The sequence below is a fragment of the Megalobrama amblycephala genome, unplaced genomic scaffold (assembly GCF_018812025.1).
Source record: "Megalobrama amblycephala isolate DHTTF-2021 unplaced genomic scaffold, ASM1881202v1 scaffold409, whole genome shotgun sequence".
Lineage (NCBI taxonomy): Eukaryota > Metazoa > Chordata > Actinopteri > Cypriniformes > Xenocyprididae > Megalobrama > Megalobrama amblycephala.
This window is the reverse complement of record NW_025953362.1, coordinates 185,838-202,093: the sequence shown is the minus strand read 5'-3', so window position 1 is coordinate 202,093 and position 16,256 is coordinate 185,838. Positions and strand designations below refer to the sequence as shown.

Below are 16,256 nucleotides of genomic sequence, written 5' to 3'. Positions count from 1 at the left end.
CTGTGCTTTGACTCCTAAAATGATGTTGAACAAATCTCAATTCTACATTCATAAATTATAATTGATGTGACACTATAATAGAACTAAATGAAGGTGATTTCCATTGACAAACAGAGATTGAGAAAAGCACAGACACACACACACTGATCTGTCTCACACACTTTTATTCTGACATGATATTTCAGTGTCACAGTATTAATGTAATGAAGAGACTCTATAACATCTGATTCATCATGAGCTCAAAGCATTATGGGTAGAGTCTCTCTGTTCTGATTCATCAACACAGTTTCACTGATGATCCATAATCAATCCTAAACCCAGGATAGAGTGGTTGAGTGAATGTGGTCTGGACTGTGTGGATGAGGATCATTGTGTCTCCAGAGACGCTGTAGAAGGACAGAGTTCCTGCACTGTGATCCACATACACTCCTACCCTATAGTGTTTCTTCCCATAGTCTCCTGTTCTACTGATGATGGACTTTACAGTGAGATCAGTCTCTATCTTATTGTGTCTGAATGAGTAACTTTCGGGAGAGCAGATCAAACTCCAGGACTGATCATTATTTCCAAACTCACACTCATCACCCCCTCCCTTCCTGCAGATGCTCTTATATGACACTGATATATACACACCATTAATCCCACTCCACTCAATCTCCCAGTAACAGCGTCGATCACTCACACTCTCTCTACACAACACCTGAGGATGATACTCAAATCTGTCTGGATGATCAGGATACAACAGCAGTATGTTAGTGCCAGTAATCACTGTGTTGTTCTCAGACAGACAGAAGTATTTATTCACTGTGTTCAGATCTAGAGTGAGCTGACAGGAATCTGATGGAGATAAAACACATCACAATCAGGAATGATCAATCTGATCTTTTAATGTATCTGAACTCTTCATGTTCAGTATATCATCAGTGTCTCAGTACAGTTGAGCAGATATCCTGTGAAAATCATCATTATCATGATCAACTCTAAAATGTGTTTTCTCACTCAGTGAGTTTCTCTGCTTGTTTTCTCAGTGACTTACATTTTAGGAAGTCATTCCTGGTCCTGGGAACAATGTCTGTGGAAATCAAGAGACATGAAGAGTGTGATTATCATGTCAGGAGAAAATAATCCATTGCTCACACATGCAGAAATCCTCCAACACAGAAGATATTTAGAGAAATGCCTCTGCTGTTTCCTGACACAGACACTACTGAGGGTTTGATATTATTGACAAGTCACCATATTTGATTTGTCTTCTGTAGACATGAACTGATCAGAGGGAATCGATCAAATTTCACTTTGCTCCCCATACAGAAAAATCATATTGCTTCATAAGAATTATTCATAAGGATTAAACTTCAACCTCCTCAGTAATGTTCTTCAAAGAGACTCTGATCAATCAATAAATGTCTCCTGCTCAATCATTTGATTAGCCTACAGTATATTAAATTCTACTGTTTATTATGAAAATGACTGAATACATGGAAGACACATTTCAGCTTCAGTTATTAAAATCATAAAAATGATGTTTTGGTTTTAAATTCTTCTAAAAACATATTTGGTATCATCAGTATTTAAATGTGTGATTTTAATAGTAAATCCGGGCTACAGTAGACTCATGTTAGTGCTGTTAGAAGTGACCCAGTGTTTGACGAGTTTTATTTCATATTCAATATGAAATGTTACAATATATTATAAAGTTCCAGTTTATTAATTCAAAAATACAGAAAAAATGTTTTTTTTTAATTTAAATAAGACAACATTCCTTGTGTACATTTACAACTTGAGCGCATCTCTCTCCGTCTGTGTGACACACAAGAGCGTTCTTCAACGATTCAGTCGCTGTAATTCATTGCAGACAAGCATCTCTCAAAGGCTCTGTATATTCTTCATTTAGAGGTAAAAATCTTTGCAGTAAGTGTATCAAACAACACAAGAACTGTGGGTAACACTTTAGAATACTGTTTCATACTTACTGCATAACTAATAAGGAATTACTGAAGAACTAATAGGTAATTCTTCATTAACACTTTAGTCACTACTGTTAACTACTAATGAAGATGTGTTAACTAATCAGTATGAAATAGAATCTTATGATTATGTTGAGTAAAAGTTAGCTAATTAATAACTAATTCTGTCATAACTCCTGAACTACTAGTAATTATCTACTAATTAATGTTCAAGAATAATAACTATGAAGTAACTACTAATGAACAAAAAAATTACTTGAGTAAAATTACATTTACTTTGTACTACTTTGTCACAGTCCACAATTTATTATTATTATGGAAATTAAATATGCATTTATATGCTGGACTCCCAAAAAGACTCATTCCTAGAAATTGTTTTGTCTGTATAGCGATTAACAGCTTTTGTGATCATGTTCTGTAAGAAATCAGCTTCGGAAAGGAACCCCACCCTTGCCATAATTATCCAATTTACCACAGATATAAAATGTTTTATTTATTTATTTAATTTTGTGTATGTTTTATTTGATCTACAAAATCATTGCTGTGTTGTAAATCATTTTATTTTATGAATAGCAACATACAGGTGTAATGAAGGGTCAGTGGAGAGTGGATCCATTTGCAGTCTTTATTTAAAACACAATATAATCAACAGGGCTGAGACAATACCGTAGTCGGGGACAGGCAAGGGTCAGGGCTGGCAGCAAGAATCATAAACGGGTCACAGGCAATGGTCGAGACAGGTGGCTAGCAAACACAGATCAGAGTCCAGGCAAAGTTCAAAGTAGGCGGCAGAGGTTCTTAAGAGATAAACAGTCCAGGTAGCAACGGGTAAGCAGTCTACAGAAATAACGCTCAGAAATGATCACCTTAGCAAATCAAGACTTTGCGATGTAATGCAGTGTGTGAAGGTCTTAAATAGTGTGTGTGTGATGCGGTGCAGGTGCATGTGTGATCAGTCCCAGGAATGAGGGCCTATGAGAAATGTAGTCCGAATGTGAAACAGTCAATATTCCGGTGACGGCTCCCTCCGGTGGTCCGGAGGACAAGTCGAGGGAGCCTCATTCATGACAGAGCCCCCACCCTGCGAGCGGCTCCTGACGCGAGGAGGTGGACACCGGGGTCTACCACGTGGTCGAGGGGCCGGCCTTTCCGGATGCGTCCGATGGAATTCCTCAGTAGAGCAGGGTCCAGAATATCATCTGCATCAACCCAGGATCGCTCCTCAGGTCCGTACCCCTCCCAGTCGACCAGATATTGTAGTTTCCGACCCCGGCGCCTGGAATCAAGAAGATCCCGGACCTGATAGGCCTCCTCGCCCTCGATCTGTAGTGGTGGGGGATGACGGTCCTTGGTTCCCTCCGACTCTCCTGCCGGACCCCTGGAGGGTTTCAGCAGTGACACATGAAAAGTGGGGGAAACACGATAATTAGCAGGCAAATTTAAACGGTATGATACAGGAGTGATTTGTTTGATAATTTGGAAAGGCCCTACAAACCTGGGATTGAGTTTCTTGCATGGAAGTCCAAGGCGTAGATCTCTGGTTGATAACCAGACCCATTGTCCAACTGTGTAAACGGGATGAGGCCGTCGATGTCGATCCGCCTGTTCGGCTTGCCTCCAGACCGCCCGTTGCAGGTGGTGGTGAGCTAGATCCCACGTTTCTTTGCTTCTTTGTAACCAGTCGTTAACAGCAGGTAGTTCTGAGGGCTCGCCAGACCAGGGGAATAATGGTGGTTGATAGCCCAGAACGCATTGGAAAGGAGTGACTCCAGTGGAGGGTTTACGAAGTGAATTCTGCGCGTACTCAGCCCATATGAGGAAATGGCTCCACTCAGCTTAGTGGCGTTGACAGTATGTACGCAGGAATCGGGTGAGCTCTTGGTTGAGATGCTCAGTTTGCCCATTGGACTCTGGATGGTACCCAGAGGTGAGACTGACGTTTATGTTGAGTGCTTTGAAGAAGGCAGCCCACACTCGGGAAGTGAACTGGGGCCCTCTGTCAGAGACGATGTCCTCCGGGAGACCGTATAGACGGAATATGTAGTTGCAAAGTATTTTAGCTGTTTCCATGGCCGTGGGAAGTTTGGGAAGTGGTATGAGGCGACATGCCTTGGAGAAGCGGTCAACTACTGTGAGGATGGTGGTGTGGTTTTTTGAAGAAGGTAAGTCGGTTACAAAGTCTAAGGCGATATGAGACCAGGGTCGGTGAGGAATGGGTAGTGGCTAAAGTAGTCCTGCGGGTGTTTGATGTGACGGTTTGGAAGTTTGACAGGCCGTGCAGTTGTGTATGAATTGGATTGTGTCTGATAACATGTTCTCCCATCAGAAGCGATTCTGTAACAGGTTGTGTGTGGCTGTGATACCTGGATGACCGGAGCTGGCCAGATCGTGGACGTGATGGAGGACTGTGTTTCGTAGGGGTGCTGGAACATAGGTGCGATCGGCTGGGCAAGTTGCTGGAGGAGGGAATTGTTTGTTAGCTTGAGTGAGTTCGGTCATTATGTCCCATTGGACTGGGGCTAAGAGCAGTGACTCAGGGATGATGGGTTTGGTAGCTATGGGTTTTTCAGAGCTGGGTTTTTTTGATAGAGCGTCAGCTTTAGTGTTCTTTGACCCAGGTCTGTACATGACCTTAAAGTTGAATCGTGTGAAAAACATGGCCCACCTGGCTTGTCTCGGGTTCAGACGTTTGGCTGCTCGGTGGTATTCCAAGTTTTTGTGGTCGGTAAGTACAGTGAACTGATGCTGAGCCCCCTCTAACCAGTTCCGCCACTCCTCTAACGCCGCCTTCATGGCGAGTAACTCACGGTCCCCCTACCTCGTAGTTGCGTTCAGCAGCAGACAGTTTGCGAGAGTAAAAGGCACATGGATACATTTTTTCAGGGTAGCCCTGGCGTTGTGACAGAATTGCACCGATGCCGGTGTTGGATGCGTCGACTTCTACAATGAATGGAAGTTCAGGATTAGAATGGCGGAGAATGGGTGCTGTCGTGAATCGTTCCTTTAGCTCACAGAATGCTTGGTCGGCTGCCGGTGTCCAGCTTAAACTGGAAGAGGTGCGTTTGGTCATGGCTGTAAGGGCCGTGGCCACACTGCTGAAGTTCCTGATGAATCGCCGATAGAAGTTAGCGAAGCCCAAAAAGCGTTGTAACTCTTTTAAAGTGCGGGGTTTGGGCCGCTCGAGCACAGCCTTTACCTTGCCGTCATCCATAGCCACTCCGTCTTGACTAATAACATACCCCAGAATGGATATAGAAGTTCGGTGAAATTCACATTTCTCAGCCTTGGCATACAACTGATGTTGGATGAGTCTTTGGAGGACCGCTCTGACATGCTGGATGTGTTCAGTGAAGGAGTTCGAGTATATCAAGATGTCATCGTTGTACACTATGACCCAGCGATTCAGCATATCCCGGAAAACGCAGTTGATGTAGGATTGAAATACTGCTGGACTGTTGGATAGGCCAAACGGCATCACGAGCGTCTCGTAGTGACCGGAGGTGGTTGAGAAAGCAGTCTTTCATTCATCCCCCTCACGGATGTGGATGAGATTATAAGCACAGCGGAGGTTGAGTTTGGTGAAATATACAGCTTGCCTTAACAGTTCCAGGGCGGCAGGTACCAGAGGCAATGGATAACAGAACTTCACTGTGATATCATTCAGAGCCCAGAAATCAATGCAGGGTCTTAGTCCTCCCTCTTTCTTTTTTACAAAAAAGAAGCCAGCGGAAGCGGGTGAGGTTGATGGCCGGATGAAGCCCTTGGCTAGCTCCTCTTCAATGTAGGCTTTCATTGAAGCTGTCTCAGGCTGTGACAAGGGGAATATTCTGCCCTTAGGGGGCGTAGTTCCAGATAACAGGTCAATAGCGCAGTCACTGGGGCAATGTGGAGGTAATTCAGTGGCTTTTCTTTTACTAAAAGCTATTGCCAGGTCGGCGCATTCAGTGGGAATGTTGAGTTTTTCGAACTCCCCCTCAGTAATTTCCACCGTTCGTATGGGCATGGGAATTATGGGTTGAAGACAGTGTTCATGGCAGTGATTGTCCCAGTACAGAATTTCTCCCTCCTTCCAGGACACGTGAGGATTTTGGGTTTGAAGCCAGGGTAAACCCAGAATGATGGGGTTGTTAGGTGAATGTATGATGTAGAAATGAATTACTTCTTGATGTAGTGCTCTGTTACAACCCTGGCTCTAGGGAAGCAACATAAATGACACAGAAACCAAAAACTGCCAATCAAAGATTAGGTTTATTAAACTATAAAAGAAAAAGGGGACTGTGCAAATCCAGAGAGAGACAGAGAGAGTGAGTGAGCTGGTGTCCTGGATTTAAAATGGCTCCCTTCAGGTGTCATCAATTAACCAATTGGTCACAAGTAGGTTACCAGGCAACTGTAACAAATCACAGGTTAGAACTGGTAATACAGGTCACTAGAGGGATAACAAACAAGACATAGCATGCTCTGACTTGAAGTGTGAGTTCTTGGGTGATGTGAGCCACTTTGCCATCGCCGATGGGTTTTCCGTCTAGCGCTTCCACTGTTAATGGAGAATGGTATCTGGTTAGATTAATGTGATGGGCCTGTGCAAAAGAGTCCGACATGAAGTTCCCCGCAGCCCCTGAGTCCAGCAGAGCATGAGTGGAAATGACTTGATCGTTGATGGTAACTTGAACGGGAATTTTTAGAGAATTGGATGGATAATTGTAGTCAGGGGAAGAACTCACCGATCTGGAACTTGGTGGACTGGGGCGAATGGGACAGTAGCTCTTAAAATGTCCAGCCTGACCACAGTAAAGACATAGATGCAGTTGTCGTCATCGTTCTCTCTCCTCGGGTTGTAGTGGAGTGTAACCCAGCTGCATGGGTTCTGAACTGGAACTGGTAGTCGTGATACTTCAGTTAGTGCGGCGAGAACAGAGCAGATTGTCGTTGTGGATAGCCAACTCGATGAAGGAGCTCAGAGAATGACCCTCGTCATGGCAAGCAAGCTCAGCTTGTAACTCCAAGGAAAGACCCCGGCGGAAGAGCAGTTTTAAGGTATCCTCTACCCAGGTGGTTTGAGCTGCGAGCGTGCGAAACTGAAGTGCATATTCCACAGCTGTGGATTTGCCTTGATTCAAGGAAAGTTGTTCTTCTGGATTCTGACCCCCCGCTGAATGTTCGAACACCTCTCTGAATCGTTGCAAGAACTCCGTAAACGTGGTGAATGCTGCACCATCCTCTCTCCATATGGCCGTGGCCCAGTCTAGTGCTTTGCATTTGAGCAGGGAGCAGACAAACAAATATGGCTGGAGTCTGTGGAGTACAGAGAAGGCTGTTGGTTAACCTACAGGGAGCACTGCAAAAGGAACCCCTTACATTTCGCAGGCGTGCCGTCAAACTTTTCAGGAAGAGCTAGTCGTGGATTCACAGCAGGTGGATTGAGCGTTGGCGTGGTGACTGGTGCTACGGCGTGGCAGCCTCAGTGGGAGTGAGGCGAAGGCCCTGTAAAGTTTTCACCAGCTCCTCAGTCAACGAGTTGAGCCGCGATAGCTGATGGTGGTGCATAGCGAGTTGACTGGCTTGTGCAGACAATTCAGTGGAAATCTGTGCAAGAGCTGCTGGATCGCTGATTGGCGAAGTCTTCTGTAATGAAGGGTCAGTGGAGAGTGGATCCATAAACAGTCCAGGTAGCAACGGGTAAGCAGTCCACAGAAATAACACTCAGAAATGATCACCTTAGCAAATCAAGACTTTGTGATGTAATGCAGTGTGTGAGGGTCTTAAATAGTGTGTGTGTGATGCGGTGCAGGTGCATGTGTGATCAGTCCCAGGAATGAGGGCCTATGGGAAACAGTCAATATTCTGGTGACGGCTCCCTCCGGTGGTCCGGAGGACGACTCGAGGGAGCCTCATTCATGACAACAGGTATGCAGTGCCAGTCACCTAACGAGTGTCACATCGGCCTTTGCGTGATGGAAATGCCTGATCCCTTGAATAAAACACAGTATTTTATTTTTAAAGATACTAAATCTAAGTACTTAAAGGGTCATGAAACCCCAAAACACTTTTTTGAGATGTAAATAGATATGTATAGGCTGCACATCATTGAAAACACTAAAGGTACTCATTTATTTTATTTAAAAGTTAAAATTAGTTATTTTTGCATTTTTCAGAGCGATTTCTGTCTTCTGATCTGAAAAGCAAAGTCGGAGCAACGTCACAAAATCTGAAGTCATCGTGTACTACCAGCAAAATCTGGAGAGAATTCAAGCAGAGAATTCAAATGTCACTAAAGTGCGGCTCATTCTCCTCTCCCTGCTCTAGCTGCGTTCAAACACGCAAGCCGTAGGCTGTTTTCCACAGCTTTAATTAAAGGTTCTCTAAGCGATGTGACGTGTTTTTAGGCCAAAACATTTTTTGTCACATACAGCAAACATCTCCTCACTATGCGCTAGCTGCCTGCCCCCTGAACACACTGTAAAAAAACGCGGTCTCTGTAGTCATCACAAGCTCCAAAAACGGCATCAAAAACAAACTGGTGCAGCCTGGACCACGAAAAATAAACAGCGCCCCAGCCAATAACCGACAAGCAGCGTCAATACGCAAGCTACTTACATTTTAAATGCGCATTCATGACTGCTTCAGGAAGCACGGAGGGGAGGAGCAGGAGGAGGTACTCCACCTAGGATCGCTTAGAGAACCTTTAAAGGCTCTCTAAGCGATCCTGGGTGGAGTAACTTTCTGTTGACGATCGAAGTGTTGTCAAACAAAACAGATCCTCCTCCTGCTCCTCCCCTCTGTGCTTCCTGAAACAGTCATGAACGCGCATTTCAAATGTAAGTAGCTTGCGTATTGACGTTGCTTGTCGGTTATTGGCTGGAGCATGTTTATTATGTTAAGTGGTCCAGGCTGCACCAGTTTGTTTTTGATGCCATTTTTGGAGCTTGTGGCGACTACAGAGACCAAGTTTTTTACAGTGTGTTCAGGGGACAGACAGCTAGCGCATAGTGAGGAGATGTTTGCTGTATGTGACAAAAAATGTTTTTGGCCTAAAAACGCGTGACATCACTTAGACCGCCTTTAATTACCAATGGGTTCCTTTAATTTTCACTTTAGAATACAGTTTCAGGTTCTAATAATTCCTGCAGAATTATCTAATACTTCTTTATTAATTACTAATGAGTTCCCTGTATTTTCACTTTCCTTCAGTCATTGCCTTACATGCTGTAATTTACTCAATGGTGATGTAATAATGCTGAGGAAAACAGACACACTTACAGTACTGAATATGAAATATAAAAACTAATATGAGGTAAGTTGGCTGTGAAGGCATTTAGAGTGGGGGTTTGGTTCGTTTCCATAAATGATTTCTTACATAACACATTCACAAAACAATTATTTACCACACAGGCAAAAACCTATAAAGTTTATTCTATTTTATTTTATTAATATTGCATTTTCATAATACTACTACTGATAATATTAGTAAATACGAAAGGGTCGCAACTTGAGTGGGTGTTAATTGAGTTTGTTTATTTGTAGGTACTTCATAGTTATGTTTCCTAGTAGATAAGTAGATAATTAATAGTTCTTCAGGAGTTATGACAGAATTAATTAGTTATTGACTAGCTAATTGTTACTTAACAAAATCATAAGATTCTATTTCATACTAATTAGTTAACACATCTTCCTTAGTAGTTAACAGTGGTGAATTAGGTGTTAATGAAGAATTACCTATTAGATCTTCAGTAATTTCTTATTAGTGATGCAGTAAGTAAGAAACAGTATTCTAAAGTGTTACCGAACTGTGATATCGTCTTGTTGTTTTGGCTTGTGACTGACAGTGTAGGCTATATCTCACAACTGTGACTTTGTCTTTATTATTACTTACTTCATGTAACATTTATCATTGTGTCTGTAAAAACACTTGAGAGAAAATTGCTAATGAATTAGTTAAGTTCAAATATTTATTTGGATACCTGTATGAAAATAATTACAAATATTACAAAAAAAGTTCAAGTGAAATTTTACATATATTTCATATTTGATATGCAATAACTAATAAAATAAATATGTGAACTGGATCACATTTTATGGTGATCGCATAAAGAAATCAAAAGTTACAGCATTAGGAACCAAGGTAGCTTTTTTGTTTAGCCATTGGCGCCCCCTGATGGTTATATTTAAAATCGTTCTTTTATGTGGAGTAACTCGTGATCAATGCATGGGATCATGTTGATCATGGACTAATTTCGGGAGCATCCACTGTAAATAATGATGTGCCATTTTCTACAATCTACGCATGTTATGAGCTCAAATGCTACATGAAAGCTACATGTTAGTTTTAGTTAGCATCTGTGTGTCTGTGGGGTTTTATGTGTCATAATTGTGTGAGCAATATCTTGTGATTGGCTTCCTGGATTATGCTGACTCATTTCAATCATGAGAATTTGCTGTAAATTATGTAAATATTTCTACAATCAGAGCATGTTTCACAAGTACACTCCATTTTAGAGTGATGACTTAGTAATTTGATTATGAATATTTTTTTCGGGGATGGTGTTCTTTCTGCGCCCCCCCCGCATTTTTTGTCCATTTTTCTTTGAATTTTCTATCTAAATCAGTCTTTTGTCTATTAGAATAATCACGTCATCGTGTTCAGATAGGCTACACCACTGTATCAGTGTCCAGTTTGCACATATGATTCATTTGAAGAAGACTTGATGAGATATGTGTGCATACACCATGCTGGTTAATGTTTGGTGCAGGAGAATATGTGAAATATGTCTATAACTTTAAACATGAATACTTTATTCTGTATATGAGCTAGGATCCACGTGGCTGGTGTTGTTAAACACAAAGCGGAGCTCCACGCTGAAACCGATCATATGCGTGCACAACTTATTTAGTGATGGCTGATTTCAAAACACTGCTTCAGGAAGCTTTGGAGCATAAATGAATCAGTGTGTCGAATCAGCTGTTCGGAGCACCAAAGTCACGTGACTTCAGCAGTTTGGCACGCGATCCGAATCATGATTCGATACACTGATTCATTTATGATCCTAAGCTTCCTGAAGCAGTGTTTTGAAATCGGCCATCACTAAATAAGTCGTTATTTTGTTTTTTTTAGCACATCAAAAATATTCATATAGTCATATTCAGTAGTCAACATATTTTGTTGCTCCTGGAACAACATTCTAGTCTGAAAATTTAATCTTAAGCCTATTCCTACCACTAAACCTAGCCCTACCCATAAATTATCCCAAAAATCAGAGGGAAATGATAGATGAATAACACTGATATAGAAGCACCAATTCATGATTTTAAGCCTAAACTTGACATAATCTGTAAACTCAAATCTGATTGGTTGATTTGAATGTTGTTCCAGGATCAACAAAAATGTTGAGGAACATGTTGAACTCAGGAATATCAGGTTATGCCCTATCGGGTACCTATTTCTATGACGTTTATTTCTGCACTGAAGAAAGCCCTGTGATCTGTGTACATTTTGATCATTTCATTTCCTATTTGGAATAGAATAACGAGAAATGAAAAGACGGCTCGTTTATTCAGTTTTTGTTTAATTTAACCCTTTCAAGCTTGAGTGTGTTTTGTTGTTTAAAAACATTTATAAATGATCTTTATCTTGATCCATAAAGCGGGTGCCGTCATCTTAGTTTTTCTCACAGTTCACAGAGTACAGAATGTGAATTCATCAGTTTCTCCTGAATACATATAAAAGTAAGTGTCTGGTGAACTGGAAGAATAATAGAGTAAACTTTATAGTTACTTAGGCCCACTGTGTGTGTCTGATATTAATAAATGTTGTCAAATTATATTTGATTGGATTGTTATTACTGCTTCCACTCATGTCTGACATTAGTGTGTATTTTGCAAACTATAAATGTGTTTTACTGGTGTTTATGCATATTTAAATGTCCAAAACCTTAAAAAAAAAACATTACTTGGCTGAAAACACTGCATATGACAAGTGCTGAGCATGTCCGTCTAGCAGTCAAAGCGCAAAAGCACAGTTTGAATCTGGCAGTTATGTGACATCGCCCAACATACTAAATCCCATATGTGGGACCGTACGGCCAGGGGCACAGAAATAAACATCCCATATGTGGGACCGTACTGCTCAAAGGGTTAATTAAAGGTGCAGTAAGGAGTTTTTAGAAAACGTTGAGCACGGCCCTTTCATCTGATTGGTCAAATCGCGCCGTCTTCAGGACCGCCTTATTTCTGCCAGGTAGAATAAGAGTCGGTATGGCACTTTATAAGCTTTTGAAATGAAAAAAAGTTTATATAATATGAATAAAAGTAAAATGTTTATGATGAATGGGCATCAAGAATCCTTGATAAATCTGTAAAAATCAATCATGACCTTGAGAACATGTCCATAACATGTCCACTTTTTATTAAAACTTATCACTCACTAATATGGTGATGTTATAATGTGTTTGCATTGGTGATAATTTATATCTAATTTCTTAATTTTGTTCATGGAGATAACATGGACAGTGTGTTATGATTTAGTTTGCTGACATCTACTGGAAAACAAACATTTAAAATTAAAATAACTTTTAAAATAAAATTTTATTATAATTGTATATAATTTTATTATAAATGTTATTATAATTTATTATATATTGTGTTATAATGTCACCCCTTCACTTCTGTGTGTGTTCTGCATTGTAGCTGATAATTTGTTTGACAAAATATGAAACAGAGAACATTTTTATAATCTCAATTTCGAATCAAGGTCTTGGTTGCATGCATTGTTGTTACGATAAAATAATGTTTTGCTCATTACATTTGACATTGTATCGACCAATTCATACAGAGCCAGATCAGCCTCAAAAATAATATATTTACAAAATAAAATTCATAAATGCACAGCACAATACTATGGAGCCCCTAAAGTGGTGGAAAGGAAAGCTCAGTGTGTTCGGTCCATGTATGTTTTGGTCATTTGTTTTTTGATTTAATATTGAAATCGGAAAATGTAAAAAAAACGTATCAGTTACGACTGTAACCTTTGTTCCCTGAAGAGGGAACTAGACATTGCATAGAAAATGACGCTGTGGAAACCCTCTGAGTGATTGCGTCGTGAAGAAACGAAACTGGTGCTGCGTTCGTTTTGTAAGTAGAATAGGAAAGGCGTGGGACATACAGCATAAGCGTTTTGAAGAATGCGGAAACCGGAAGTACGTTCAAGGCGATATTGTGTGTGTTTTCATCAAATACCTTCATTTCTTTTTGACTGAAGAAAGAAAGACATGAACATCTTGGATGACATGGGGGTGAGTAAATTAGCAGGAAAATTTTATTTAAAAGTGGACTAATCCTTTAAGAATTTAACATTATAGAGAGCATACATATTTAATAAGATTAGGAAATAAATTCTATGTAAAGGTAAAAGAAAAATACCGCTGAAAATCATTAGTTTCATAAGAGAAAGTTAATTTCTGACACTGATGGCATTAAATATGAAAACCCTTCATCTCTGGTTTATTGTACAAAGTCTTATTTCAGGGTTTTATTCAATTCAAACAAGTTCACCTTAAAATCATTAGCCTCAAATTCATATTTCACTAAAGTTATATACTGAAACAACCATTCTTTGAGATAATGGCATTATTATATCCAACTGTTGAATGAATAAAAATCACAATAGAACTATAATAGATGTGCTGTGAACATAAACTATGATACAATGTTATTTCTTTTCACATCTGTCATATTATTTCAAGTTCCTCCATTGCCCAAATCTCAGAGTATTGTCTAAAACAAAAGTTATGACATCTGTGTATGATGATTTAAATGGACACAGGTCTGGGCTTCACTATATCTCTGTGCTGTCCAGCGAGTCGAGCAGCATTGCCACACAGATTTTGATAGATGGTCAGCAATAATAAAACAGGCAGTGTGACAAAGCTGTTGGCTATTAGGTAGTTTTGAGTGCAGGTGTGAAGTAAATTATTATATCTGAGATAAACTAGTATAAGGATAATATTTCTGAGATAAACACACGGAAGCTGCCAAATTTATGGACAGAGTCGTTCCCAAATTGAATTTCTTGTTTTTTCATGTTTTTGAAAAAAAAAAAAATAATCTGCTTTCAATCACTTTTTTGAGTGTCGTCTCACCTTGTTTTTCCTTTTTGATTTCCTCAATCTGAGCTTCACTCTTAGCCAGTCTGATTTCCAGATCTTGTTTGATTTCCTCAGTCTGATTTTCACTTTTAGCAAGTCTGATTTCCAGATCTTGTTTTTCCTTTTTGATTTCCTCAATCTGAGCTTCACTTTTAGCAAGTCTGATTTCCAGATCTTTTAGTTCCTTCAGTACATCTGTGCATGTTTTCAAAGGACAAGGCAATCCTGAGACTGCAGGTTCTGTCGCGAATATGATATTCGGAGCGAATACAAGACATTTGTACAGAAGCAGAAGAACTGCTACTCTGAACTTCATTCTTAATGCTTTAGCTAAAGCGTGTTGGAGATGTGTGTGCTGTATCTGTATGTTCAGAGTGTTACAAATCAAATGCTTTTGTACCATAATCTTCAGTTATGCTCACATGATTAACAATTTAGCCAATGACAGACAGAATAGTCTACAGCATATGACTGTTTCTCAAAAAATATTGTTGTGCTGGCTTAATGTTTTACAAATGTATGCAATGTTGACAGATTAAAGTTGTGTTTTCTTTGGCAGCTTTGATCTTACAAAACACTGAACTTTGGGCTTAATAACAGTACAAAATATCCAGTAGTGGACTTGCATTACTCTCTGTTTGCAACATGTTTTTTTCTGCATTCACTGTAGTTTGGATTCTGAGAGTGACGAAACGCGGCTGTTTGAGATCCTGCTGTGCTTATTCCATTAATTCATGTGTTATATCGTACAAGGTATAATAATTTAAATATACATATCAAATACTAGAACATGTGTATGTAGTATTTTAGTTGATTTACTCTTGCCAAGCTCTGATTTCTGAGACACACACACACAGAGGAAACAGCAACACAGCAATTTAATTTGTGCTCAATTCATTCAAAGAGTTTACGCTCATTCATTATTGCAGTGACCCTACAGGTTTGTGTATAATACTGTGTTTTCCCCTGGCTCTCCTGAAATACAGCAAACACGACGAGTGACAGTGTCAGTGGAACCGGCTTGTCACTGCTGTTACGTTTCTCTATGCAATGTGTACAATGAAGACCAGGGCTGGATTTCCCGAAACCTTCTTAACTCTACATCGTTCTTAAATTACCTTAACGTTAATACATGTTTCCCGAAACGTTCTTAGTTAAGTGTACCTTCTGTAAGTCATACTTTCTTAAGGTTGGTCTGGACTGCTCTCAGCTATATCTTATTATCACTGTTGACAGTCAATACGAATATAATTCTGAAGTTGTAATACACCCAGTGTTTGATTAGGATTATGGCAAATAATAAAATGCAAAGATTCACTGCTAAATTCAAATGTGCTTTAGCGCTGATCCAGAGACAGACGCTTGTCATGTGTCACAACTATTCGGTGTTTTTAACCTCATCAGGTTTATTTTAGGTTTCAGACATTTAAAGACATTCAGACATTCAGGCTGCTGCATAAAAAAGACAATTATAGTTTGTTAAAATCAAATTCCATACACTGATGACTATGGAAGCTGAAACAAGTTAACTCAAAGTTAACAAAGTTTACTGTATTCTTCTCCCAGTTCACCGGCAACATAGGCTACTTTTATGTATTTCGGGGAAGATTTCGTAAATCTGACAGCTCTGAATTGCCGTGCAAACTCATTGCGCAATGAATTATGAATCAGTGTATCGAATCATGATTCAGATCGCGTTTCAAACTACCAAACTGCTGAAATCACATGACTTTGGTCTGACTTTTGGTCAGCTGAACACTCCGAACAGCTGATTCGACACACTGATTCATTATGCTCCGATGCTTCCTGAAGCAGTGTTTTGAAATCAGCCATCACTATATAAGTCGTTATTTTGTTTTGCTTTTTGGTGCACCAAAAATATTCTTGTCACTTTATAATATTAATATTGAACCACTGTACTCACATGAACTGATTTAAATATGTTTTTAGTACATTAATGGATCTTGAGAGAGGAAATGTCATTGCTGGCTATGCAGGCCTCACTGAGCCATCGGATTTCAACTAAAATATCTTAATTGGTGTTCTGAAGATTAACGAAGGTCTTACTGGTGTGGAACAACATGAGGGTGAGTAATAAATTACAGAATTTTCATTTTTGGGTGAACTAACCCTTTAACATCTGGAGCTG

General features: G+C 40.0%; 1 protein-coding gene across 1 annotated transcript; it reads right to left on the bottom strand.

The window, feature by feature from the left end:
• Positions 1-277: 277 nt before the first annotated feature.
• LOC125261392 (tripartite motif-containing protein 16-like) lies at positions 278-14,499 on the bottom strand. Its single transcript, XM_048179967.1, has 3 exons — positions 14,102-14,499; positions 1,037-1,072; positions 278-837 (listed from the first exon to the last, which is right to left on the bottom strand). Exons 1-3 carry the CDS (start codon positions 14,421-14,423, stop codon positions 278-280), a joined length of 918 nt encoding a protein of 305 aa, XP_048035924.1. The 5' UTR covers positions 14,424-14,499.
• Between the last annotated feature and the right edge of the window lie 1,757 nt (positions 14,500-16,256).